At 41.9% G+C, this 27,270-nt stretch overlaps 1 protein-coding gene across 4 annotated transcripts; it reads left to right on the top strand.

The window, feature by feature from the left end:
- Positions 1–680: 680 nt before the first annotated feature.
- TCTE1 (t-complex-associated-testis-expressed 1) lies at positions 681–27,270 on the top strand. Of its 4 annotated transcripts, none has more exons than XM_060244791.1 (5): positions 681–1,141; positions 16,294–16,568; positions 17,417–17,994; positions 23,622–24,071; positions 26,997–27,270. In XM_060244791.1, exons 2-5 carry the CDS (start codon positions 16,385–16,387, stop codon positions 27,207–27,209), a joined length of 1,425 nt encoding a protein of 474 aa, XP_060100774.1. In that variant the 5' UTR covers positions 681–1,141; positions 16,294–16,384; the 3' UTR covers positions 27,210–27,270. The 4 variants fall into 4 exon arrangements, with proteins under 4 accessions (XP_060100774.1, XP_060100789.1, XP_060100782.1 ...); XM_060244806.1 differs by having other exon boundaries at positions 701–1,093; XM_060244799.1 differs by having other exon boundaries at positions 733–895.

Genomic DNA, 27,270 nt, shown 5'->3' with positions numbered 1-27,270 from the left:
GTCCTGTGATAGTTTGCCTTGTTCCCAGCAGGTGACAAGTACTTTGTGAAGTGTGCTCTGTAGTACTGTGCCCCCATGCTTCCAGATCTCTGGTGGGATTCCATCAACTCCCGCTGCCTTGCCACTTTTCAGTTGCTTGATGGCTTTAACAGTCTCTTCTAGGGTGGGGATCTCATCCAACTCTGTTTTCACTGGTTGAAGTGGGGTGAGGTGGATTGCTGAATCTTGAACTACGCGGTTGGCACTGAAGAGGACCTGAAAATACTCCGACCACCGGTTCAGTATGGATGCCTTATCTGTGAGGAGCACTTGGCCGTCTGCACTACGCAAGGGACTCTGAGCCTGATATGATGGGCCATATACTGCCTTCAGGGCTTCATAGAACCAAGTACATCACCAAGTACATAACTAAACGACTGTTATGAGGGCAGGCCATTTCCGCCCACCCCGCCTCCAGCTTGTTAGCAACCAGAATCCCAAACTCTCCTGTGGTTATTTTTATTGTTGTTATTTCCTGAGCTTTTCGGAAAACAGTTTACACTAGTGTAGCCAAATTTTATGCAGGTTTCCTCAGAAGTAGGTCCCACTGAGTTCAATGGAATTAATCCCGTAGCGCTGTAACTATGGAAACACATAAGCTCCTGAGTGCTCCTAATTGATGTCAGGTGTGCAGGCTGGGCGGGCGTGGTGCTGCTGACGCGGCTTGTAAAAACGCAATTTAACTTTCGGGACAGCCAGCACACGATACGAGGCCGGAGAGGCGGTTATACTGCCTGTACCCGGAAGGAGAGGAATCCGAAAACAAATCCGGCAACTTTCCCTTCGCCCGTTCGAAGCCCTGCAGACATGCCCCGTCCTTGAGAGCTTCTTTTCGGCAGCTCTCCCAAGGAAGCGGGTAATTCCCCCTTCTTGCGGTTGGAGGCGAAGAGCTTCCGCCCAGGAGGAGGAGGAGGCGGTTTTACCGCTCCCCTTGGGCCTTGCCTCCCGGCCCCTGACGACGCATCGATTCCTTAGCAACCATCTCCGAGGCCCGGGCTGCACGCCGTGGTAGTGGCGGAGACAGGCTGGGGCTGCTGTGTGTTGGCATTTCTTGGTGAGGGGAGAGCGGCAGCGCGAGGGTTTTAGGGGAGGAGCTTTGAAGGTGAGGGTGTGCCGTCCGTGTAGCTGAGTAAAGCAGTCGATGGAGCGCTGAAAGATAAAAATGTTTGTGGCGGCGGCGGCAGCACATTAAGCTTTCATTCCTTTTTACTAGGGTACTGTGGGCGGGAGGGGAACGGGGGAGACAATGGATGGATGTTTCTTTTATAGTAGAAGAAAGCAGACTCCACGAATAAGCTGTACTGTCACACACACTAATGATGCTGTAGCCCATCTTGATCACTCTCAGGTAACTACCAACGCCTTGCTCGGTGTTTGGTGTTTGGGAACACTCACTTAATCCGCAAGCAGGTGCAGAAAGACTAGAAAAATATACTGGTTTAGTTGGCCGGATTGCCAGGACAGTATACAGTTGGATAATGATAGGTTGCTAAGGGATAATTTAGAGGGCTTCGAGAAGATCAGAGCTGTGATCACCACTTTTCATCTTCAATATGTATGGTGAGAAGCATCTATCTATCCACTATCTCTTCTAATGATGCTTTATAGCTATATATATATATCTATATATACTGACGTAGCAATGTCCAAGGGTTTTCAAGGTAAGAGACATTGGTTTGCCATTGCCTGCTTCCACATAGTAACCCAGGTATTCCTTGGTGGTCTCTCATCCGAGTACTGACCAGGGCTAACCATGCTTAAGTTTCACGATCTGACAAAATCAGGCTAACCTGGGCTATCTAGGTAACAGCATAATTTCCTATAGGAAGGACTTACAGGCAGTGAGGAGCCTAACGTTCCCACCCCCCTCTCATATTCTTAGGGGAAGAAGGAAATAGTTTGAGTCAATAAAATATCAAGAGCTGCTAAAGCTCTTGTGCTATCTTGACAAACAGTTCAGTGCTTCGTGAGCAGAGCACTTGACTCTGGTAGAATTTTCAAGAGTCCAAAAAGTGCTGCAGCCTTAAGTGTTCATGGCAATAATAGCCCAGGGATAGGCAGAAGATAGGCCCATGATCTACTGGAGCAGGGGTCCCCAATGTGATGCACCATGTGATTTTAGAAAGTGGGTGGAGCCAATTGGGGCATTTCACTATCAGGTCTTCTGATTGTCCTTTGGAAATCTGATTGGCTGTGTGCAGACTTTTTAAAAAAAATTGCTATGATAGCAGCTGCCACTACAGCACAAGGGCTTCACTGAAGTTAAGCTGCATGTATGCAAGAAAATATTTTCAAACATAGTATTCATTCTAAAGGTTCTTCAGTAAACTCATAAATTTAGAATACTGGCACAAACTGCTGCTAAAAATCACAAATAAGAAGGGATAATTACTTTTCTTCTGAATCAGGTTTTTGTGTGTTATTTTTGGAGTTTGATACTGGTATATGTCTGATATATAATCATTCAGGTAGGAAAACGATATAATTATACAGGCAGATACCCTAGATACCTTACAGGCAGATACTTTACTAAATGATTAGTAGACATAGTTTACAGTCTATTCATTTTAGTGAACTCTGGACCACAGCCAGGAGTAGATTTTTCCTTGTTAGCAGTGTATGTGGTTCAGCATGTAAACAATTGACAGTGTCTGCGGGGGGGGGCGGGGATGTTGTATTTGGTACCATCCCTTGATAATAGTTTTATTTTGTTGCATTTGGCTTAACAGAAATGTTTTAGACAGATTCTGAAGCAGTCACATGTGCCTATGGAGATAGACAGTAGTAAGACAGGTAGAATACAGCTAGATATATTCTTCAGCCCAATAAATTCATAGTAAGTGGATTTATTGGTTTCACTATGCATGTTCCCCTGGACCCAGTGGCCAGTACTATTGAATTAGGTAATAATTCCACCGTCTTTTCTTTATGTTTGATCCTTCTTTCTTTTGCAGTGTGTGTACCGTATTTGTATAGTGTCACAGTTCCTCAGCTTACATTGTTCTCTCCTCCATGTTACCCTCACAACAACAAGCCTGTGTTGCTGTGTAAAGCATTACTCTGTGCTTAACTTCTCTCACAATTATAATTCAAAAATTTAAACTTATTTGATAAATTACCTTACTGAATTATTAGTAGGCATAGTTTACAGTCTATTCATTTTAGTGAACTCTGGACCATAGCCAGGAGTAGATTTTTCCTTGCTAGCAGATTGTTTGTTTCCAAAATAAAAAAAGAGATGAGCTAAAAAGGCTTGACAGATTAAACATGGGTTAAAATGGAACCATGTAGATGAAATGTGTAACAAATTGTCCTTATTTTTTTTTGTGAAAGAGTTCCCTTATCAGCTTTATGGTTAAGACATCATTACTCTGAATATACATTATATAGATGTGTTATATACATTATATAGATAATTGTATTACATTTTGGCATTTCATAGCATCTTACTTAACAGTACATTTCAAAGTGAAGATGATTTCAGTACAAAGTAGACAGAAAGTTGTATACCTTATTTTTATTGACTCCCCTCAATTTAGTAGTATCTCCAGCTGCTGTTTACTGCTAAAAGTTAAGTAATAACATATGTTCAACTATTTTTATAATTTATTAAGTTTTCAATACATGAAATAAAAAAGGAAAAAGAAAAAATAGAAACTAACAAAATTGAAAGCAAGTTATGTTCAGCTCTTGGGTGCAATTTATGCTTTCAGCCAAGGTTATTGAGTCCAGTATGTTAATCAAATATAGATGGCTATTTGGCAGATGATCACATTACTTTCTATGTGTGAGAAAGAGTGTGTTTATAAAACTATTTGGTTAACTGGCTATCTGTATTGTCTTACAAAGAGATAAGGGGAGTTTTATCATGCTTCCACACCTAACCAGAAAGCTGAGAAAACAGTGGAAGAGAAAATTTTTCTTCATCATGTTGGCAAGACAGTGCATTTTACAGAATGGTTAAATATGTACCATTTTATTTGTTGGTATGTAGTTGTCTGTTCACTGAGCAATATAAATGAACATGAACTCAAAAGAGTACAACTAGATTTATGTCTACACTGGCAGAATAAGAAAATGAAGGAATTGAATGGAAATTGTGTATATGATTATCACATCAGAAGGTGGTGTTGATCGATTCAGTGTGATGTGACTCATTGCAAGACTTGGCACCTCAAACCTCCTCAAGCACATGTGCATAGAGTTAATTCAAAGACTGTGTAGAATAGTTATCACACCACAGAAACTGTGCATCTGATATAGTTGCAATCAACTGAATGCTTGGTTGGGGCAGGAGATAATTAGAAACACACATGCTTTGTTTGTAATAAATATACATATATCCAGGTTCCTGCCCATATTTCCTGCAAAACTGCCAGTCCTCCTCTGTGTATGCTCAGTTTATATTCTGATGTGAGCACTAAAGAAAACTCCTTGTAATGGACAAACTTTGGCAAAAAATGGTGTAAACACCCCACCCCCCTGAGTTTTAACAGTGCGCATTTTTTTGCCTCCTTTCTGGAAATGGCAGGGAGCCATTTCAGTTGCCTGGTAGATTACATCTAAGTATATGCCAATAGCCCTGATAGGAAAAAAAATACATTCCAGGAGGGCTCCCAGGATACACCCGTGATCTGGGCAGACTGGGCCAAGGGGGTGGACCCCCTTCCTGGTATTATTAAGCTGCACCTTGCTAGAAGCTGAGCACATTTCAGAGAGCTCTGAGAAAGAGCAGATAAGAAGTGTTATAAGGGTGAGGTTTGGCTTTCTAAATAGCTGGGGGAGTTGCTGAGAATTTCTGAGTTTGTGTGACTATGATTGCTGAAAATTCTGAGTTTGTAGTTGCTGGGGAACTGCTGTTTGTTTGGTTTGAGTGGGCTGAAGGTGATGGTTGCTGATTGATTAGGAGTGGCTGTGTTCCTGGGGCAGACTGAGACCCCACCCTCTTTGCATTATTAAGCTGCGCCTTGCCAGAGGCGCGAGCCTTTGGCGTGAGCCAAAGGGTGAGAGCTAAAGGGCTCTTGGCCTGGGGGCTGTGTAAGGACCAGGAACCCAGATCCCTATTTTCCTTGTGTTCCCAATAGGGTAAGTAGACCCTCCAGAAAGAGAGTCACATAAACAAACAGGATTTAAAAGAGGACTATATATTTTTTAAAAGCTATCATGAAGCTAGAATGCCAGCAGGGGGGTGGGGGCTTTCCAGTGTTTTGCACTGAGTGTCACATGTATGACTATCTGCCCACAGGATAGAAGTCTTGGGTGTGTGCTCGATGCAAGGAGCTCCTGGTACTCAGGGAATGAGTTCGTACCCTTGAGGCCGAGGTGACTGACCTGGAGAAGCAGAGACAGTCAGTTAGGCACTCGGAGAAGACTCTTGGGAACGTATTAGATGAGACCCACTCTGAACGTGGCAGCCCCGTTGCTGCCAAGGAGCATGAGGGTCGAGAGGGAACAGGGCACCATGCTGAGGATAAGGGGAATGCGCCCTCAGAAAGGACCTCTTCTTCAGTTGGTGAGCGGGTATCCTTTCGTGCCAAGGAACCATCCCTGGGCAGGGAGAGAGGGGGGTCTTGGTAGTTGGTGATTCTATCCTTAGGCAAGTAGACAGCTGGGTGGCAGAACCGCGCACTGACCGTATGGTGACTTGCCTGCCTGGTGCGAAGGTAGCGGACATTATGCGTGTTGTAGATAGGCTGATAGACAGAGCTGGGGAGGAGTCAGTAGTCGTGGTGCATGTTGGCACCAACGATGTGGGGAAATGCAGTCGTGAGGTCCTGGAGAAAAAATTTAGGCTGCTAGGCAGGAGACTTAAGGCCAGGACCTCCAAGGTAGCCTTCTCGGAAGTGCTACCTGTTCCACGTGCGGGGCTGGAGAGACAGGCACAAATTAGAAGTCTCAATGTGTGGATGAGACGATGGTGTAGGGAGGAAGGGTTTAAGTTTGTTAGGCACTGGGATGCTTTCTGGAACAAGCGGGAGCTGTACAAAAGAGATTGTCTCCACTTGTCCCCAGATGGAACCAAACTGCTGGCACGTAAAATCAAAAAGGTGGCAGAGCAGTTTTTAAAATAAATATTGGGGGAAAGCCGACAGGAGATGAAATGCCTCTGGTTCAGGAGGACTCATCTCAAAGAGATGAAGGGTTAGCTGTTACTTTTCTACTGGGTAATGGATCAGAGTTGTCCACTGAGATGGTGACAAACAGTATGGAGTGTCTGCCAAAGTCTCGAGGCAGCAGGAAGAAGGTTGCGGGTCTAACTTGCCTGGGGAATTATAGATGTTTATATGCAAATGCTAGAAGTGTTCGAAGTAAAATTGGTGAGTTGGAATGTTTAGTGTTGGGGGGAAACATAGACATTATGGGAATTTCAGAAACTTGGTGGAATGAGGAGAATCAGTGGGACACGGTGATTCCTGGATATAAGTTATATCAGAAGGATAGGGAGGTGGTGGGGTGGCTCTGTATGTCAGAGAGGGTATACAGTAAGACTGAGGTCAAAGAATTAGATTCCCTTCTAGAAATGCTTTGGGTCGAAATAGAGGGCCCAAAAGGAAATTTAACTATGGGTGTTTGTTACCACCTACCAAATTAAAAGATAGAGGATGATTATAATATGATGGAAGGATTAAAGATAGTGGCTAAGCATAAAAACTGTGTCATAATAGGTGATTTTAACTACCCGCAGATTGATTGGGTCAATATGTGTTCAGATTGAGAAAAAGAGATTGAGTTTTTAGATGCTCTCAATGACTATGCTATGGAGCAGATGGTCATAGAACCTACCAGGGGTGGGGCGATCCTGGATTTGGTCCTAAGTAATGCCCAAGACTTGGTGAGAGATGTAAAAGTGATTGCACCGCTTGGGAGCAGTGACCATAACGTTATTGATTTCACCATTTGTATAAATAGGGAGCTGCCCCAAAAGACCAGCACAACCACGTTTAACTTTAAAAGGGGTAAATTCTCTGAGATGAGGAGGCATGTGAAGACAAAACTGAAAGTCAAAACCCTTGGGGAAGCTTGGAGGCTATTTAAAACTACAATCCTAGAAGCTCAGATAGAATATATACCACAAGTTAGGAAAGGCACAAACAGGTATAAGAAAAGGCCTGCATGGTTAACAAACAAAGTAATGGAAGCGGTAAAAGGTAAGAAGGACTCCTTTAAGCAGTGGAAAGCTAGTCCAAGTGAGATTAATAAAAGGGAACACAGGCTGTGGCAAATCAAATCAAATAAAATCACAAGCTGTGGCAAATCAAATGCAAGATTGTGATCAGGCAGGCAAAAAGGGACTATGAGGAGCATATTGCGAAAAACATGAAGACCAACAATAAAAATTTCTTCAACTATATTAAAAGCAGGAAACCAGCCAGGGAGGCAGTGGGGCCCTTGGATGACCAAGAGGTAAAAGGATTACTGAAGGAGGATAGGGAAATGGCTGAAAAGCTGAATGCATTTTTTTGCCTCTGTCTTCACTGTGGAAGATGAGAAGTGTTTGCCCACTCAAGAGCCACAAATTTTGGAAGGGGTGTTGAAAGACCTGAGTCAAATTGAGGTGACAAGAGAGGAGGTCCTACAACTGATTGACGAATTAAAAACTAATAAGTCACCAGGTCTGGATTGCATACATCCAAGAGTTCTGAAAGAACTCAAAGTTGAACTTGTGGATCTCCTGACAAAAATATGTAATCTTTCATTGTAATGCACATTGGGGCCAAGAATCCCAGCTACAAATACAAGTTGATGGGTTGTGAACTGGCAGAGACTGGCCAAGAGAGAGATCTTGGAGTCGTGGTCGATAACTCACTGAAAATGTCATGACAGTGTGCAATTGCAATAAAGGCAAAAAAGGAAGTACTTCTTCACCCAAAGGGTGATTAACATGTGGAATTCACTGCCACAGGAGGCGGCTGCAAGCATAGCCAGTTTTAAGAGGGGATTGGATAAAGATATGGAGCAGAGGTCCATCAGTGACTATTAGCCACAGTGTGTGTGTGTATGTGTATATATGTGTGTGTGTGTGTGTGTGTGTATCTATACCGTATTTTTTGCACCATAAGACTCACTTTTCCCCCCCAAAAAAGTGGAGGGGAAAGTGTGTGCGTCTTAAGGAGCGAATACTGCAAAAAATTCACACAAATGCCTCTAAATTCACACAAACAGCTCTAAAAACTAGGTGCGTCTTATGCTCAGGTGCGTCTTATGGAGCGAAAAATACGGTGTATATATATATATATATATACACACACACACACACACACACACACATATATATTGGCCACTGTGTGACACAGAGTGTTGGACTGGATTGGCCATTGGCCTGATCCAACATGGCTTCTCTTATGTTATGTGGAGGGAGTGATGTAAAGAGGGTGGGGTGACAGGTTGGATAAAAGCCTTACTTTAAGGAGGAAGGGTCTCTTGGTGCTGATTCTTCAAAGGTAACAGACTTCTGAGTGACGATCAGTCATGGTGGCCAGGTTGTGAGGAAAGCAGTCAGTCTGCAAGTGTGTATTTCTCCAGGGAAGCCTCAAAGTTGTATTTGGTCCCTGTGGTAACCAGTTGCTGGGTAGCAGGAGACACTATGGCCAGGCCTCAGAACTAGGAAGGGGAACCGGGAGTCCTGTTCCTCTCAGTGAGAAACCCCTACAACGAGCAGGTGGTGGCCGTGAGTACCCTAGTGGAAGAAAGTGCTAAATCCCCCCAGGAGTTGCCAGTGTCAAGGAGGGGTGGGCAGAGCAGAGTCTGCAAGTCAAAGCAGACCTGTTCTTTCACTAATGGCAATTGCTAAAGCTTATTTTGTATTTTTGTTTTCACACTTATTCTTGCTACAACAGGCCCTCAAGACATACATAGTCACTACATGTATTAATAACCTGCAACACTGGACAAAATGAATGCATATCAATTTGCCTAGGATGATAAGAGTGCACTGTGCTCTTTGCAACAGGAATTCTCAAACTTTTTTTTAAATCGTCCCACTTAAAAGCCTACCTTTGCCTCACCAGTGGAAAACGACATCTTTCTTGCACTCTGTCAATAAAAAGTCAGCAGCTGTTGAGGGCCAAACTACACAGGTTTTTAATGGGTTCCCTTCAGCTGTGGAGAATGTTTTCTTTAAAAATAAAGGAGAACCCATTGGGCTCAGAATGCTGCTTGGGGGGAAGAAGGGCTCATGACTTTCTCCCCCAAGCCATTTTCCCAGGACAAAACAGGGTTATGGAGTTATTTCCCCATTTTTTTCCTGCTCTATATGGATTGTTCTGTGTACACGGAGCATCAAAAGTGAGAAAATAACCCCACAGTGCTGTTTTGGCATAGAAAAATGGCTTGGGGTGGGGGAGGAGCTCTTCCTTTCTCTGAAGTGACATTCCAAGAACGTATCAGCTTTCTTTTATTTTTTTAAAACCATGTCCCACAGCTGCTGTGCGATTGCAGAGAGCCCAGACCCATCTTGTTAAAAACCTCATTGTGTAGTTTGGCCATCTGATCTCCTGTTTTCCATGCCTGCCATATTTGTACTCACACTCTACACTGGTCTTTGTTCTTGATACAAATTGACAATGCCCCTACCTGCATAGTTCCACTGACCACATGATACAAATATAACTCTGCCTTATATTGTATTGGGTGACTGACTCCACCCTTGACTACAATAAACTATTTTGTAGTTGCAGTTAGAATTCTGGATGGTATCAGAAAGTTATGAAGGCCAACTGCACACTCTTACATATACTCACTGCCTCAGTTTCATAGATTAATCTGCAGAATCCAACCCAGTGTGGCATAAGCAGAAAGCAGGAGCTACCAAGAAGCACTGTGCTAAAACACCTGCAGAACAGATTGTTTCAGATCACTAAAGCAAATGAATTTACATTACACCTCACAACATTTATGCTACTTTCTATTTGAAGCTTAGGTTCTACCCCCCACCCCACCCCACCATGCACTATCTCACCTAATTTTAAATTCTGAATACCTGCTGGCTGTTCTGGCAGTGTATAAACAGAGTGCCAGAAGAAGATGTTTCCACTGGCTTAGCAGAAGGGGGTGGGGGGGGGGGGGGTTGTCTCTGAACTTTTAAATATGATGAGAGAATTCCTTGTGTAAAGAGCATGGCACATTCTTTCCTTGCACAGCTGAATACGAAATTGTTGCTATGAGGGAGAGAATGCACTTGGTTCTCTATTTCCATAATGGATATCTGCCATTTTAGATCTGCAGGGCGTATTAGGAAGGGCAAGATTTTACTTTTCCTGGTCCTTTTGTATTCCCCTTGTATAGCTCTCTGGGATCTTGCAATGGAGAGAAAGGATGCCACTTCAGATAGCAGGGTTCAGATGTTATCAGGGTATATGCAATGTTATGTAGATTGTAAAAATAGTGTGGGGAGGGGATTATAGAGAATGAAATGACACAAAACACAAACACTGGAGCAGTGGAAATATGCAGGCAAGGCCAATAGTATCCTCAGGATTTCAGAGTGTGATGTAATTTGCAGAGTTTTCCAGGTTCATGGCTAAGGAAGGTTGCCAACTCCAGATTGGGAAATTCCTGGAGATTTGGGAACTAGATCCTGGGAAAGGATTCGGGAGTGATCTCATCAGAGTATAATGCCACAGATTCCATCTCCCAAAGATTCCATTTTCTCCATGAACTGATCCTTTGTAATCTGGGGATGAGTTGTAATTTTGAGAGATATCCAGGTACCACCTGGAGGATAGCAACCTTACACATGGCTCAGGGGAATTACCTGGTGCATATGTGTGCTGGTGAGGAAATAAAATTACACATATGAAGCCTTTTTTGCAAACTGATAAGAATTCTTTATTGTGCATAACTCTATTCTAGACAGGATAGAGAGACAATTCTTATCTAGTCAAACTACGATGGATGGAACATAAGAACATAAGAGAAGCCATGTTGGATCAGGCCAATGGCCCATCCAGTCCAACACTCTGTGTCACACAGTGGCCAAAAAACCCCCAAGTGCCATCAGGAGGTTCACGTGGGCTAGAAGCCCTTCCACTTTGCCCCCCCCCCCCAAGCACCAAGAATACAGAGCATCACTGCCCCAGACAGTTCCAATAAAATGCTGTGGCTAATAGCCGCTGATGGACCTCTGCTCCATATTTTTATCCCCTCTTGAAGCTGGCTATGCTTGTAGGTGCCACCACCTCCTGTGGCAGTGAATTCCACATGTTTATCGCCCTTAAGGTGAAGAAGTCCTTCCTTTTTTCCGTTCTAACCCAACTGCTCAGCAATTTCATTGAATGCCCATGAGTTCTTGTATTGTGAGGAAGGGAGAAAAGTACTTCTTTCTCTACCTTCTCCATCCCATGCATAATCTTGTAAACCTCTATCATGTCACCCCGCAGTCAACATTTCTCCAAGCTAAAGAGCCCCAAGTGTTTTAACCTTTCTTCATAGGGAAAGTGTTCCAACCCTTTAATCATTCTAGTTGCCCTTTTCTGCACTTTTTCCAATGCTCTAATATCCTTTTTGAGGTGCGGTGACCAGAATTGTACACAGTATTCCAAATTAGAACGCACCATCAATTTATACAGGGGCATTATGATACTGGCTGATTTGTTTTCAGTTCTCTTCCTAATTAATTCCCAGCATGGTGTTGGCCTTTTTTATTGCAATCGCACACTGTCTTGACATTTTCAGTGAGTTATCTACCACGACCCCAAGATCTCTCTTGGTCAGTCTCTGCCAGTTCACACCCCATCAACTTGTATTTGTTGCTGGGATTTTTGGCCTCAATGTGCATTACTTTGCACTTGGCCACACTGAACCTCACCTGCCACGTTGATGCCCACTCACCCAGCCTCAACAGATCTCTTTGGAGTGTCTCACAATCCTCTCTGGTTCTCACCACCCTGAGCAATTTAGTGTCATCTTAGCCACTTCACTGCATACTCCCAACTCCAAATCATTAATGAACAAGTTAAAGAGCATGGGACCCAATACTGAGCTCTGCGGGACCCCACTGCCTACTGTCTTCCCCTGTGAAGATTGCCCATTTATACTCACTCTCTGTTTCCTATTTATTAGCCAGTTTTTGATCCACAAGAGGACTTGTCCTTTTACTCCATGACTCTCGAGGTTATTAAGGAGCCTTTGATGAGGAACTTTATCAAAAGCTTTCTGGAAGTCCAGGTAAACAACATCCAGAGCCGGCGCATCCATAAGGCAAGATTTGGCGGTTACCTTGGGCGCCGGCTCTTGGGAGGGCGCATTGTTTCTGGGTGTGCAGAGGCCAGAACTCTCCCAGCCCTTGCGTGCCCAGAAACAATGCGGCGCCTTTCAGTCCCGTGACGGAGGGAGGAAGGTGAGACTCTGATTCCCCATGGAGAGCAGGCTGGTAGGCCCAGTTCTCCTCTATGCCCCTTCAAGCCTGCTGCAGGCTGAGCGCTGGAGCACTTCCAGTCCTCCCCTCCTCCTCTTCTCCCACCCCCTCCAGTGGCGGAAACTGGTTTCTAACTTGGGGTGGTGGCACTAAGAAGAGGAACAAGCTTTACATGCACACAATCACACATGTAAGCACACATAGACCCAGGCCCTGAAATATTTGTGCATGTGGCTCTTGGGCTTAGGAACTTCGGCCACTTTTGATTTTTATTTATTTACTCACTTTATATCCCGCCTTTCCCCCCATGGGGACTCAAAGTGGCTTATATTGTTAACTGAAAAATATTTACTCCACAGTACCTGATACCATCGGCATTGGCTAGTTAGTTGGATGACATTTTGTGGTAGCTGGCCCTTGGACAGCTTTGTCTCACTGTTTCCACAAAACACAAGTATCCATTCGTTGTGGTCTTTCCTTGCATCTCCAGTTCCCCACCATCATATTGTCTTGAAGCAGCTGCTGTTTGCTGTGAATACAGTCTAGGAAGGCCTTGCAGGCACATTATCTTCAACACAACATGAATCATTTATCTTTGTTCCTTCAGTTCTTCTTAGCGTTCATAGGCTCTGCTTTTATGATTTAGCTGCCTATTTTATCAGCACTGCCTCAGACAGTTTGGGAGCTCGATAGATTGTCAAAGCTCTTCCCTGTTATAAAGGTTTCAGTGTTACAAAGCTTTGGCATAGTGGAAAAGCCAGTTCTAAAAAGCAAACTGAGAGCAACCTCATGAAGGGGGAAGAAATAATAAGCCTGATCTATGAAACAGCATCTGCTTCTTTCTTTGCAAGGGGAAAGCACTATATAGGATGGATAGGATTAAAGTATTGTTCAGTAGAAGTATCCAGGATTGTGGCTTTACATCTTTACTTCTTTGCTTAGGTTGTTAATTAAATATTTGGGAATGAACATTGTGTGAGAGAGGCTTGTATTTATGTTGCTTTGTTAAAGAAGGAACCTTGACAGAGCAATTGTATATAGGGTAACAAAGAAAATGAGGGTAGATGCAAAAACCATCCTATCCCAAGATCTTGGGTCCTTGGGCAGGAAAAGGCTTGAGCATGCAATTGGGTTCCCTCTCCTGAGTGAACTATGGAAACCTGTGAGTGTTGTGGCTGGAGTGATCATGCTCCTTTCCCTATGAGTATGCCTGTCAGAAGGGTATATGATTGTAGGAAAGGATTCAAACACACTGCAGAGCTTCCTACAGTATGTTTGATCCAGGGTTCCTCCTGGCCTTACCATGGCACTCCTAGCAGTGGAGAGCACTGCTTTCCCTGTTCCTTCTTCATTGTGTTCTTCATATGGGAGCAGTGACCTTACTTCACAGTGCCATCATGCACTCATGGGCTGCTTCCATCTGCCTGTCACTGGAGCAGCATGCTTTTCATGATTAGTGAGTTGTTATGGACTCTTAATAGAATTGCTGTGGTCTCTGCACCTTGGAATGAGGTCCTTTCTGTATATTTTCCTCCTCTCCTGAAAAAATGTACCAACTAGAAGCACTGGTGCTACCCCAGTATCAAAGTCTTAGGATTGTGTTGAGTTCTGAAATAAGTATCCTTTGTTTACTACATTGCACAGAATTTGGATTCCATCCTTCAAAGCAGCAAATCTGTACAGGGTTTATTATATGTTCTGAACAATAGTACACAAGATGTTATTGCTTTTTCTTGCTATTATAATTGCTGCATGGAATGCTATTGTAAAGTATCCCAGGCATATGTTGGATATTCTTTGTAAAACAAATAGGATAATCTGCAGAACTGCACCTTCTTTGCACATCTACACTGTTTTGTGTGGCATGTACTTGTTTGAACTCTGTGAGATTTACTTTCAAGCAGTGTGACTTACTATTTGGTATATGTTCTTGACTTTCATGCTTAAATTTTAATTTATTTCATTATTATTATTATTATTATTTATTTATATTCCGCCCATTCCCCCATAGGGGGAATAAATAATAAAATCACAATAAGGCTGGGAGGTGGGTGCACAAGTCCAGCTCCTCTCAACTCAGGCACAGGACCTCTGTCTTAGTTGGATTTAGCTTCAGTCGGCTCTGCTGTAACCATCCCACTATGGCCTCTAACACCTCGGACAGATGTTGAGAGGCAGAAGATAATCTTCCATCCATAGATAGAGCTGGGTGTCATCAGCATACTGGTGACAACCCAGTCCAAAACCTCAGGCAATCTGGACAAGGGGATGCATATAGATGTTAAATAATATGGGCAAAAGAATAGCTCCCTGCAGCACTCCACACTTAAGTGGGTGTCACAGGGAGGTCTGCTCGCCCGGCATCACCCTTTGTCCCCATCCTTGGAGGAAGGAGGAAAACCTTGCAAGGCTACCCCCCATAGCTACCCCCCATATTCCAGCGATGGCGAGGTGTGTCAATAGATCATAGTCGACCGTGTCAAATGCTGCTGACAGGTCAAGAAGAATCAGTAGCACCAACCCGCCTTGGTCCAGATGTTTTCTTAGGTCATCTGTGAGGGCGACTAATACTGTCTCCATCCCATGGCCTGGGCAGAAACTGGATTGAAATGGGTCCAGGGCGGATGTTTCATCCAGGAAAACCTGTAGCTGCTCCGCCACCACTTTCTCGACTACTTTCCCAGGAATGATAAGTTCGAGACTGGGTGGTAGTTAGCTAAAACCGTATGGTCCAGCGAGGGTTTCTTCAGAAGCGGCCGAATTATCGCCTCCTTTAGTTTCTCTAGGAACGTCCTGCTTGTCAGGGACAGGTTAACAATATTACCCATAATGTTTAGAAGCTGAGTATTCTGCTTCTACATCACAGTAGTGCAAAAGTGTTTATATACTTTAAAAGATCTTGATGAGGAATTGCAAGACTGCACACTTCTCATTTTGTGATGCACTGTTCCTTTTTAACATATAATCAATCTATTAAATTTTCATTTCATCCTTTCTACAAGGCATGGATATATAATTCTGTTTTATCTCCACAACAAGCCTATAAGGGAAATTGAGAGAAATAGTCATGATGTCCTCCAGAGAGCTTCATGACAGAGCAGGGATTTGAACTTGGGTCTCTCCAGTCCTACTGCAAGGTCTGCTTACTACATTACTGTAGTTGAGCTCTTTCCCTGTGCTACTGTGCACATCTAGCCGGTTTTGGGTTCCTCGCCCCCTTAAATGGACAAGCAGCAGTATGATTATCCCTCTGAGTCAAAGTTTCTCTTCCACTGTAGTCTATGTACATTGTACCTTTGTGTTCGCATTTAGAGGGTGGAGGGACACTGTGCAAAGTGTGAAATGCAATTTGGGAGATATGTTAACTGGTCACCTAGATGAATCCTAAGAGTTATTATTGCCGAAGGGCAGGAGAGGAAAGGTGAGGGAAGAAAGGAATTCCTGAGTTCTATTCTCAGGTTTGCTTGTTTCAGGGTTTTGCCTTTTATATATTTATTGCATTGTGTGAGCACTTTCCACTGACATGCTGGTCTTTGAGGTAGAACCTTCAGTTAGCTTGTTGATATTATTTAGATAGAAGTCCTCTCATTTCTTCATCTTAATTTTAATAAGGGGCTGAAGTACAGTTATTGGACATTTAGGAGCTAAGAAATTAAATGGAAAATGTAAAGCCCCCCCCCCCTCCCAAGTTTGGATATAAACTATTTATAACCTTTAAAGAATCTTATACTCACTGACGAAAACTATTTTGCACTATATGCCTTAGTGGAAGTAACCATATCATGGTTTAAACAATGCACATTTCTACATCTTTCAGCCAAATAATGATTTAACTAAAAGTTTTATTAATATAAGTGAGAGATGCCGACATTTTGTTCATTTGTAAACTCTTCTTCTAGGAACAGTAACTATAGAAGTGTTGGTGATTCATACTGTGCAGAACTTTCCTTCCATTCCACTTAAGGGTAAAAGAAATACTGGCATCCCAAAATGCAGGAGCCAGTTGCTGGAGAACCAAATGCAGTCCCTCCCCCAGTCCACACTGTCATAATAAACCCTGCAGCCAACAGCAGGCGAATGAGACGGATTATTGCTGAAGATCCTGAGTGGAGTCTAGCCATAGTTCCACAGCTCACAGAACTCTGCATCCAGCATATAATCAACAACTTTGAAAGTAAGTCTCTTTCCCTGTAAGAAACTTGATTAAATACTGGTAGTTTAGAAATTGCAATTATATCTAGTACTGAGTCCAGTGGCACCTTTAAAACACATAAAGTTTTATTCAGGGACTAAGTTTTCATAGGCATGTATGCATGCACACAATCTGAAGTGTGCATGCACATGAAAGCTTATACCCAGAATAACACTTTGTTGTTCTTAAAGGTGCCACTGGACTCAAACTTTTTTCTGCTGCTTCAGACTAACATGGCTACCCACCTGAATCTATATCTAGTATTGTCAGTGATCAAATCTTTATTTAACAATCTGAACACCCAGCAGTCTTGGACAGAACCAGTTTTACAAATACCACCATCTTCACTTAGAAGGATCTGTAATTGTGAACAGATTTTTAAAAAATATTAGTTATTAGAAAATGCCAGGTCTTGCATTCCATACTGAATCTCCACTGCAGTTGCTAGATAACCAGTCATAGTTGTACCCACTGTAGCATACTGTAAATATACATAATACATACTCAATCTGATTTTAAAATTATTCCTTTGCCCCAAGGAACTGTAAAGGAAGCTTACAGAGCCTTCAAATCCTCACCAAACTAACATTCCCATGACTTTGGGAAGGGGGATGGAAAGCATTACATTTAAACTGATATGCAACCAACAGATTAGGAAAGGCAGCATGTCCAACCCCCTTAACAAAATTCCAATAGGTTATACCTTTAAAAATTACTCCACTGAGTTAGAGTGAATTAGGAAATATGTCAGTGAATGTTCTTGCCAAACACTGGAATTGCAATAAGCTCCAATATTCCCTATAGCATTAAAGTATTTTCTTTCCCACCAGAAAATCCCATTTTAAACAGCCTCATTCCTGAGCATCAAAAGAAGGTGCTGGAGAAGCTTTCCACAAGTCTGCCCCTCACAGTGACAGCCAATTTGGTTAGTGATGAAGGTTACTGGAAACGGTGCTGCACTGAGAGATGGACTGTCTGTGATGTGTCCCGTTATGGAGGTAGCTGGAAGCGCATGTTCTTTGAACGACACCTGGAGAACATCCTGAAGTTTTATATTCCTGACACAACTAGCCCCAACCAAGTCCTAGATATCATCCCACTCTGCAAAGAGTATGTAAGGAAGCTGGAGATTGACCAGTTCCTGCCACCAGTGAAACTAGATCAGAAGAAGGAAGAAGAAGAAGAAGAAGATGCCTCTGATACTGAAAGTGATGCTGGAATGGATGAACCTTCCATGGATCATTTTGATCTAAGTATGCTTGTCCCAGCACTCTGTCACCTAGAGGAGCTGCATTTGTCTTATGGTGTTAAAGATTGTGGCATGAATTTTGAGTGGAATTTATTTGAGTTCACCTTTCGGGATTGCTGGTCATTGGCCATGGCTCTCAAGAAGTGTCCAACCCTAAAGGTAATTTACCAGATCAAATTTTGTAATGTTTAGGGACCGTAAGCATAGCAGAATGATAATTTCTGAAGATTAGAGACCAGTTTAATTATACTTTCACTACAGTAGTATTTCTAAATTATTAGGAAATATTTATGATTTCTTTGGTGTCACACAGTAGTGGGCAAATAAAAATCAGTTGGGAGCAAGTGAAATTCTTGAGTAGACTGGCAATTAGCTTTAAGAGTAAATTACTTAAAAAAAATTCTTTATATAAGGTGGCTAGTACCTGTCCCAAAACTACCGTAGGTCCTATCCCTCTGGTTCTATTTTACCAGTTCTACATTTTCAAGGCAAAATTATGAGCATTGCTGAGAACTTCTGTTTGATTTGAACATGATTGCTAATGAATTTACCTTGATTGAACATCCTCATTTACATGCAAATTTCCACCGGAAACTCACACCGGAAGCCTCAAATTCCCTTAATGTCTTTGACTAGAATTCATCTTGAGCACCATGCCCATACAGGGCCAGGTAGTGCCTTGGTAATAAGTGACAAGTTGTAGCTAGAGGCCAGAGTTGCATAGTCTGCAAAATAAATCTTTTCATTTTCTGAAGAAGAGGCACATCTTTCCTTGGGTCATATTTGTCAACCATGGAATCACGTGCATTTTACTTCTTCTTTGTGCCTGTGAGTTGAGTCCATCCGTTAAATGACTGACATTGCCTGCTTTTTGCATCTTTGCAATCATCAGCATCTGTTTGTGAAGTGATTGATCAGTCTCAACAAATGATCACAAAAGTAGCTAGATCACCAAATAGACACCAAAGGAACACAGTTATGTGAAAATAGTGTCAAATTAAATATCTTCAATAGAATTTTTTTTTTAAATTATGTGCCTTTTAACAATTGGTGGCAGTGGAAGCAGGCAGGTGGTGGGAAAGATGGCAGCTGTGAAAAGCAATATAATCATGCAGACTCATTGGAATTCATTTAAGCAGCTCAGATCAGCTCCCTGGTAGCATTATTAGCAGGAAGGAAGATGAACCAACACACCAGGCACACCATCCACCAGGCTGTCTCTTCTTTTGAGAACGCACGCATAGCTGGTCTTGAGGACAAAAGGAGATTGAGGAAGAATCGCACTGCTACAGCACCAACCCTAAATCAGACTTTTCCCTGCAGCCGCTGTGGCCGGACCTGCCTGTCCCACATTGTCAGCCACCAGCGAGCCTGCAGCAAACGTGGACTATTGCACCCTTCTTAAATCTTCGTTCGCGAAGCCAAGCCGAGAGAGAACTTATGGGTTTACTTATGGGTTTCGACACTGTGTATTTTTGACAGTATGCCCTTGTATAACTCCCTCCCCCTATTTTGTATTTTTTTCTCCCACCTGAAGGCTGGCAACCCTAGCCTCCAGTGGGACCAAGGGATCCCCCAGAATTACACCTCATCTCCAGACTACAGAGATCTGTTCTCCTTGAGAAAGTGGATGCTTTGGAGGGTGGACTCTGTGGCATTGTACCCCTCTGAGGTCCCTGTTCTTTCTAGGTTCCATCCCCAAATCTCCAGGAGTTTTTTCACCTATATTTGTTAACCCTCCCCCCCATCTGCTTCCAGTGGCCAGCTGAGACCTGGCAACCCTAGCACCACAAAATAGTTCAGACTCTTCAGGGTGCTTGGACCTGGACCTAACCTGCAAACCCATTTGCCCTCAAGCGTTGATCCAATTGTTAGCCCCTTATCCTTATAAGGTCACTGCTAGATTACTTCAAGAAGGTTTTACTAATGGGTTTTATATTCCTTTCACCAGTTCCTAAATTGCCACAGATTGTGGAAACCTCAAATTAGTGATTTACCTAACATTGTCATGTAAATGGTAGCCAAGGAATACACATCCCCTCCCTTCTGTAATCTGTGAGTTTCCCTTTTAGAGGTCATCCCTAAGAAAGCCCTAGGTGGGTACAGGTTGATTCATCACTTACCTTACCCTAAAACTTCCTCTGTGAATGTTGGTATCTCCCCTGAATTTTGTTCTGTAAGATATGCTTCTTTTGACCAAGTGGTTTGCCTTGTTAAATCATGATGCGTGGATGCCCTTACAGGCAAATGAGATATCCGGTCTGCTTTCCACCTGTTGGCTGTTCACCTTTTAGGCTTTAAACACAACAGTTTTTGGTTGCCCATGTGTTGGAGAAAAGTGATCAGATATGATGTTTCAAGAGAGTCAAAGGCCTTCTCAGTGTCCAAGGAGAGCAGAATTGCATCTGAATTGGATGCTTCACAAGGGGAGAGGATGTTTAGTGTTTTGTATATATTGTCCATCAGCTGCCTATCTAGCATGAATCCTCCTTGGTTCTGATGTGTGTAGTTTAAGATAAACTGTCTCTTCCTTTTTGTCTGTCCTGGCATACTAGAGCCAAAGTACAATCTTCCTGGCCTCTGAGGCACTTGTTCTACATTACATCATGCATCTTAAGGAGTATAACCTCACACCTAGAATGATGGCCTTATATCCTATTATAGCGAGGCCTTGGGTTTCCTTGACCCCTGTAATTCATTTGTCACTTGCTTCTCTAGTGGCATCTAAATCACATAAGCCCATAATTGCTGCAGGTGCTAGAGGGTTTGTTGCTCCTCCTTCAAGGCTGCCCTGTTTAAAGTGATGCTCATGTTGGCCTTTTGTGAGGCTTCTAGAGCCTTCTCAGTGTGCTTACTCTGATAGTATGTTTCACTGGGGAAGATTCAAGTGTGTACCCAAGAACCTCGTGTGCATCTTTCTTCAGATGTGTTTTCTGAATGGAATTCTTCTCCTGATGAAATAATTTTTGACTCTTTTTTCTAAATTAATTTTTTGAAATAATATTTGATGTTTATATTTACTTTTTCCATGAAATTGATTTTTCTCAATGTATTTATCAATGTATGCATTTTGGACTGTTCTTATTACAGATTTATGATTATGACAATATAATAGTTTAATAACAAGGATACTTACATGATTTTTGCATTACTAGATTTATTGTTATAATTTTCATAAACACTTAAAAATAACTTTTGTGTACTTTATACAGTGGTTTCTTTGTCGTATTTAGTATACTTGGTGGACCACAGAGGAATGCATTGGGTCTCTCTATTAGATACCATCTTCACCCATGTTTTCTTCAATGGCCCTCCTGATGCAATCATAATTCAGCTGAGAGAAAATGATTTACCAGCTCAAAAAGGTGTGCTGCTGTTGTACTCCATCATTTCAAATCTTCAGATTCTTGTTTTGCGCCTGCTAAACACAAAGTTGTTTGGGTCTGAGTTGCTAGAGGGTCATAAATGCAGGGGTGCCATTGCACCCAATAGACTGGAACTCAGCCAGGAAAAAGGTCTGCAGGTCAGCAGGGAAGCTTATAACATCTTTTAGTGGACTTGTTATTAAACATGTGGACATCTCATTTCATCAGACTGCATTGTTTAGGGAGGGTGGGGTTCACTTATCTGTGTGGAAAACAAGACACATGGCTTCACAGTATTTGTGATAGCCTGCTTTATTGGCTACAGACTTAGGAGGATAAGTAGGAGCAGGTGAGGAGAGCCCCCTTGCCCTTGTGGTGGTTACGGCATCAGAACATTTGAGAGAGGTTGAGTCTGTGTGGTCACCTCCTCTATTTGGGGGCTCCCTTAAGGGTTCTTGGGGATGGAGCCATTAAGTGGCATGCTGAGTTTGGGAGCTGTCATTTGGCAGTCACTATCAGGTGGCAAGAGAACAACACAGTGGCTTGTGCCCATGTGGTCCCCACTGCATTGCTACTCCTTGGTCCCCCCCCCCCGAAAGCAGGCTGGTGGGGGGAAGGGTTTATTGGGCAATAGGCTGGTTGTCCAACACTGCATCCATCACCATGCTGCACCAGTGTGTAGAGGAATTTGTGTCTTTATTTCCTTTTATTTTATAGACACTCTTTGAGTTTTACCTAATCACAAACACAGTTTCTCATAACCAAATTTTCTCCCAGCAACTAGATTCATGAGACTCAGAAGCAATGTTCCATAAACATATAATGTTTATTTTTCTATGTACTCGAACTACAGTAGAAGAAAAGCAAAACAACTTCCAGTTCTTAGATAATAAGACTTTTACCTTATAACTTATACCTTATCTATAAACTCTACATATGTAATATACCTGTTAGATCCTAAGTCTCTGCTAGATTCTAAGTCTGTTAAGCATTTTCAGAAGCTAAGTCCCGGAAGTTCTGAGAATGCAAAGTTCTCTTACAGATATCTAACAGGATCTCTACAGGAGAAAAGCTCTTCTGGGTGACCCCCCCAGACAGCATTAGATCTTTGAGATGATGGCAAGATATAGAAAAAAAATCAGCCCTTATATACTATCTGAGCATGTGACCCCCCCTTGTCTTCAAAGGCTTTATCTAAGATTTATCTTGCCTATAAATCTTAATTTTGACATATCACTCAACACCTGCTAGAACAGAAGCGCTTGAGTGCTGGCTAATTCCCATCTCTTTTTGATGCCATCTGGACACTGATAATGTCCAGTGAGAGAATCTTGATGAGAGGAGTTTCTCATCTTACATTTTTCTTGCCAATAGTGCTCCTTTCTATCCCTCCTCCCATTGGAGATGTCCTGATTCAACCCTTATCTGACCTATGATGCTCTCTTTCAAGTAACTATGTCCTGCAGAGCCTCCTAGAGCTTATAGTCAGTAAGTTCATTAAATACTTCAAACCATAAATAAGTATCTATAGATGTTTCATAAAGGGGTTACCTTAACATTTTACCATGACACAGTGATCCTTGGTTTGTATTCAAGTAAAGCTGTGGGCATTTTTCTTCCACAAAATGTTTGTTGGTTTGTACTCAAGTAAAGCTGTGTGCATTTTTCTTCCACAAAATGTTTGTTGGTGTAGTATATTCTTCCACACACTCTCTCCTCAGTAGGTCATGGGCCCACAGTAGAATTTAGCAGTATTGCACCATATGGCATGTTTTAGCCTAGTTGCCTGATACATGAGATATACTAGGGAAAACATCACATGTGCTAACAGAAAGTAAGAAGTATAGCAGTTGTACTATGATGCATGCTCAATATGAAGTAAGATTATGTTTTGTAAATGAAAATTTTTTTAAATGTCCAGGACCAACACATGAGCCCATGGATTGTGGGAGAAGTGTGTTCTACTCCACTCTTGTTGGTTCATCTGCTCTGCTGGCATGGTGGTCTTGGCCAGATGTATTGGTCACCACTTCCCTGACTGCCCTTGGTTTCCTGTCCTAATATTACATACTTAACCCAGTTTACATCAGAAAGTAACTTTTAATCCTTCTTCTTGGCTTCTCTAGAGGCAATGAAGACATTTTTTATTTTAAATTCTAAGAATCCTGAGAAACTTACTAAGAAATTTCTTGTCTACCTACAGGGGGTTGCAAATGACAGTTTGAAGATACGAATTGTTTGAAGGCATACACAGGTGCACAATGCTTGTGGTGTGTAACAATTTTAAAAAAACACACTGAAGAAATTGAATTGCCGGACTCATCTGGTTTTACATGAGAATGGAATGCTTCTCTATGAGCTTGAGGTTAGAAAAAACAAAGAAGCTTGTTTGAAATATGGGGTTTTTTTGCTTCTCTGCAGGTCTTCAAGCTAACTCGTAGCAAAGTGGATGATGAAAAAGCCCGGATATTGATCCAACATTTATTAGATCACCCTTCATTGATAGAACTGAACTTATCGCACAACCTGCTTGCAGACCGGGTTGCCCGAGCTGTTGGCAAGCTGATCAATCGCAGCAAGCTGGTATCCGTTAACCTGTGTGATAACAGGATCCGGGCTCAAGGAGGCCAGGCTATCGCTCATGCCCTGTCCAAGAATGCTGTTTTAACATCCCTAAACCTGCGCCTCAATTGCATAGAGGATGAGGGAGGTCAAGCCATTTGCCATGCCTTGCTGGTTAACGACACCTTGACAACCCTTCACTTGGGCAGCAATGAACTCTCGGAGCCCACAGCCACCCTCTTCTCTCAAGTTTTGGCTCAGAACACGGCTCTGACTCACATCAATCTCTCCTGTAACCACATTGGTCTAGTAAGCAATATACTGTCTTAAAATAGGAAATTAATAATATTATGTAGCACTTATATATTTATAGATAAAACTTACATAGTGCTTTGGTAGTTCTGACAACAAATTTTTAAAGTAGATCAGATGGGTATGAGGGAAGGTTGAATCTGAGACACAGTGTTTGATTCTAGGTTTTTTGCCTTGCCAAACATATTTAGCAACCATCCTGTTCAGTTCTTGAAAGAATCCATTATTTAAAAATATTGGAATAGTTTGAAACAGGAATAATAATCTTGGTTGAATATTCATCTTTATTAGGGCTATTCTTCCCATTAGAGATAAATTTAAATCATACAATTTTTCCAAGTCTTTTTTAATTTCTTTGAGTAGTTTATCATAGTTATCTGCTTTTAGATTGCTGGATCTGTTTGAAATAACGCCTAAATATTTGATTTTTTTTCATAGAAAAATCCTGATTTCTGCTGAAAGGATTGAATTTGTTCCATCGTCATATTCTTTGTCAAAAATTTTGTTCTATAATAATTAATCTTTAATCCTGCATAATGGCCAAATTGGTTGATCTTGTTTATAAGACAGTCAATTGAGTTCATTGGTTGTTCTAATATAAAAACTAAATAATCAGCAAAGGCTCTAAGTTTATATTGTTCATCTTTTATCGCAGCTCCCTTTATATTTGGATCTTCCCTTATTTGGTTATTCAACATCTCTAAAGATAAGATGAAAAGTAGAGGTGACAATGGACAGCCTTGTCTTGTACCTTTTTGAATTTTAATAATGTTAGTTCGCCATTCACTGTTACTCTTGCATTTTGTGAAGAATATATTACTTCTACTACTCTCAAAAAATTTTCACCACACTCCATGCCTTTCAGTTGTTGTAACATAAAGTACCAACGAACATTATCAAATGCTTTCTCAGCATCTAGACAAATTAAGGCCAATTGCTTCTCTGGATGACTCTCATAATATTCCAAAATGTTACAAACTGTTCTGACATTGTCTTTCAAATATCTTTTAGGAAGAAATTCTGCTTGATCATAGTGTATTATAGATTGTAAAACTTTCTTCAGATGTTGTGCCAATATTGCAGCAAAAATTTTAGAATCCACATTTAAAAGGGAAATTGGTCAATAATTTTTAATGTCTTTCAAATCATTATTTTCTTTTGGGATCAAAGATATTGTGGCTTCTTGCCATGAAGCTGGTATTTGACCTTCATCTTGAATCTTTTCAACAAGGCGCTTGAATGGTAAAAGCAAAGTCTTCATAAGCTTTATAGAATTCTGCAGGTAAACCACCTGGGCCAGGAGTTTTGCCATTCTTTTGAGATGTCATTGCCTCTCCAAGTTCCCTTATTGTTATTGGCTCATTTAAAAATTTTTGTTGTTCCTCTGTAAATTTGTTGAGGTTATTTTGATTAATATATTCTTCTAACTCTGCTTTCTGAACTTGCTTATCTTCATATAATTTTTTGTAAAACTGCTCCACAATTTGACACATCTGTTGAATATATTCTAAGTAAATATCATCTTGTGACTTTGTAATGAGATATGAAGGTGGCAATATCGTAATGACATCTTCATAGCTGGGAGCTTGAGACATCATGTATTGTATGGACATTTGTCACTAGGCAGTGACAGGTTGGTGATGAGGTAAAAGTAAGGGTCCACAGATTTGCTCACCACAATAAGAATCTTCCTCTCTTTTGCCAAGCATCTCTGAAGCTCAGAGCAATAGGGATGAGAGCTCACCTCACCCTTCCTCTTCCTACCGTTACAATCTCCATTCTGCCATGAAGTAATTTTTTAAATTTAGGTATTCATATCTTGCTTTCCTTCCCAATAGGGATCTAAAGTGACAGCAGAATGTGAGGCAGGTTAGGCTGAGTGACTGGCCCGAGGTCAACCTGTGAGGTTCCATGGCAGAGTTGGGATTTGAATCCACACCCAACAATTGAACAACTACATTATATTGTCTTTCACACCTCATGCTATGGTTCATTTGGTGACCTTAAGAACATAAGAACATAAGAGAAGCCATGTTGGATCAGGCCAACAGCCCATCCAGTCCAACACTCTGTGTCACACAGTGGCAAAAAATTTTTTATATATACACACACACTGTGGCTAATAGCCACTGATGGACCTGTGCTCCATATTTTTATCTAAACCCCTCTTGAAGGTGGCTATACTGTGGCCGCCACCACCTCCTGTGGCAGTGAATTCCACATGTTAATCACCCTTTGGGTGAAGAAGTACTTCCTTTTATTTGTTTTAACCTGTCTGCTCAGCAATTTCATTGAATGCCCACGAGTTCTTGTATTGTGAGAAAGGGAGAAAAGTACTTCTTTCTCTACTTTCTCCATCCCATCACCTTGGACCATATCACTAGCTCTCAGCCTAAACCATCTCACTGGGTTGTTGTGAAGATAAAATGGGAGGAGAACACTATGTATCCTGCCCTGAGCTTTTCAAATGTGAGCAAAACCTAATAAACCAAAAACACTAGATAGGAACATTTCTAGTATGATGCCCCATAAAAGGGGAAAATCTGTTAGGAGTGAGTATTGGTTACTACCAATAGAAAATTAGTGCCGTTTCAACATGCATTTGAAATTAAGGGAGCAGTCTTTAGTAAGGGTTGTGCCAATTATCCTGCCATCTATTACTTCTCCACTTCACATCACCTTCTCCAGAAATGGTTCAGAAGATCAGGGCCATGGGATTACCCTGCATTTGTTATGTGCCAATTGCATTTTTTTCTTTTTACAGAAGAAATGGCATACATATATTTGTATGCAGGAAACACCTTTCCCCAGTCTTCCATAGGTATTAGTTGAAAACAACTACAGAGTTGTGGACCAATGTGTTTCAAAACAGAAGTTCTTTCCCTTCCCCTGTTAATAACCTTCAATCTCTGTTGATTCCAGGATGGAGGAAAACAGCTACTGGAAGGCATGACTGATAACAAGACTGTAGTGGAATTTGATCTGAGGTTGGCAGAGGTGGGACAAGAGAGTGAGTATCTCATTAACCAAGCCATAAAGACCAACCAGGAGCTAGCACGTCTGAAAAGCCTTCAGCGCCAAACACCCACACCTGGCCCAAGCATTATTGAAGAAAAACATTCAGAGTTAGACTAATATTTTCAGTGTTTCTGCCTTCCCTGCTACAGCCTCAGATTAAAAGTTTATTTTGACTGAG

Source organism: Heteronotia binoei, chromosome 1, assembly GCF_032191835.1.
Source record: "Heteronotia binoei isolate CCM8104 ecotype False Entrance Well chromosome 1, APGP_CSIRO_Hbin_v1, whole genome shotgun sequence".
Taxonomy (NCBI): domain Eukaryota; kingdom Metazoa; phylum Chordata; class Lepidosauria; order Squamata; family Gekkonidae; genus Heteronotia; species Heteronotia binoei.
This window is presented reverse-complemented; position numbering and strand designations above follow the sequence as displayed.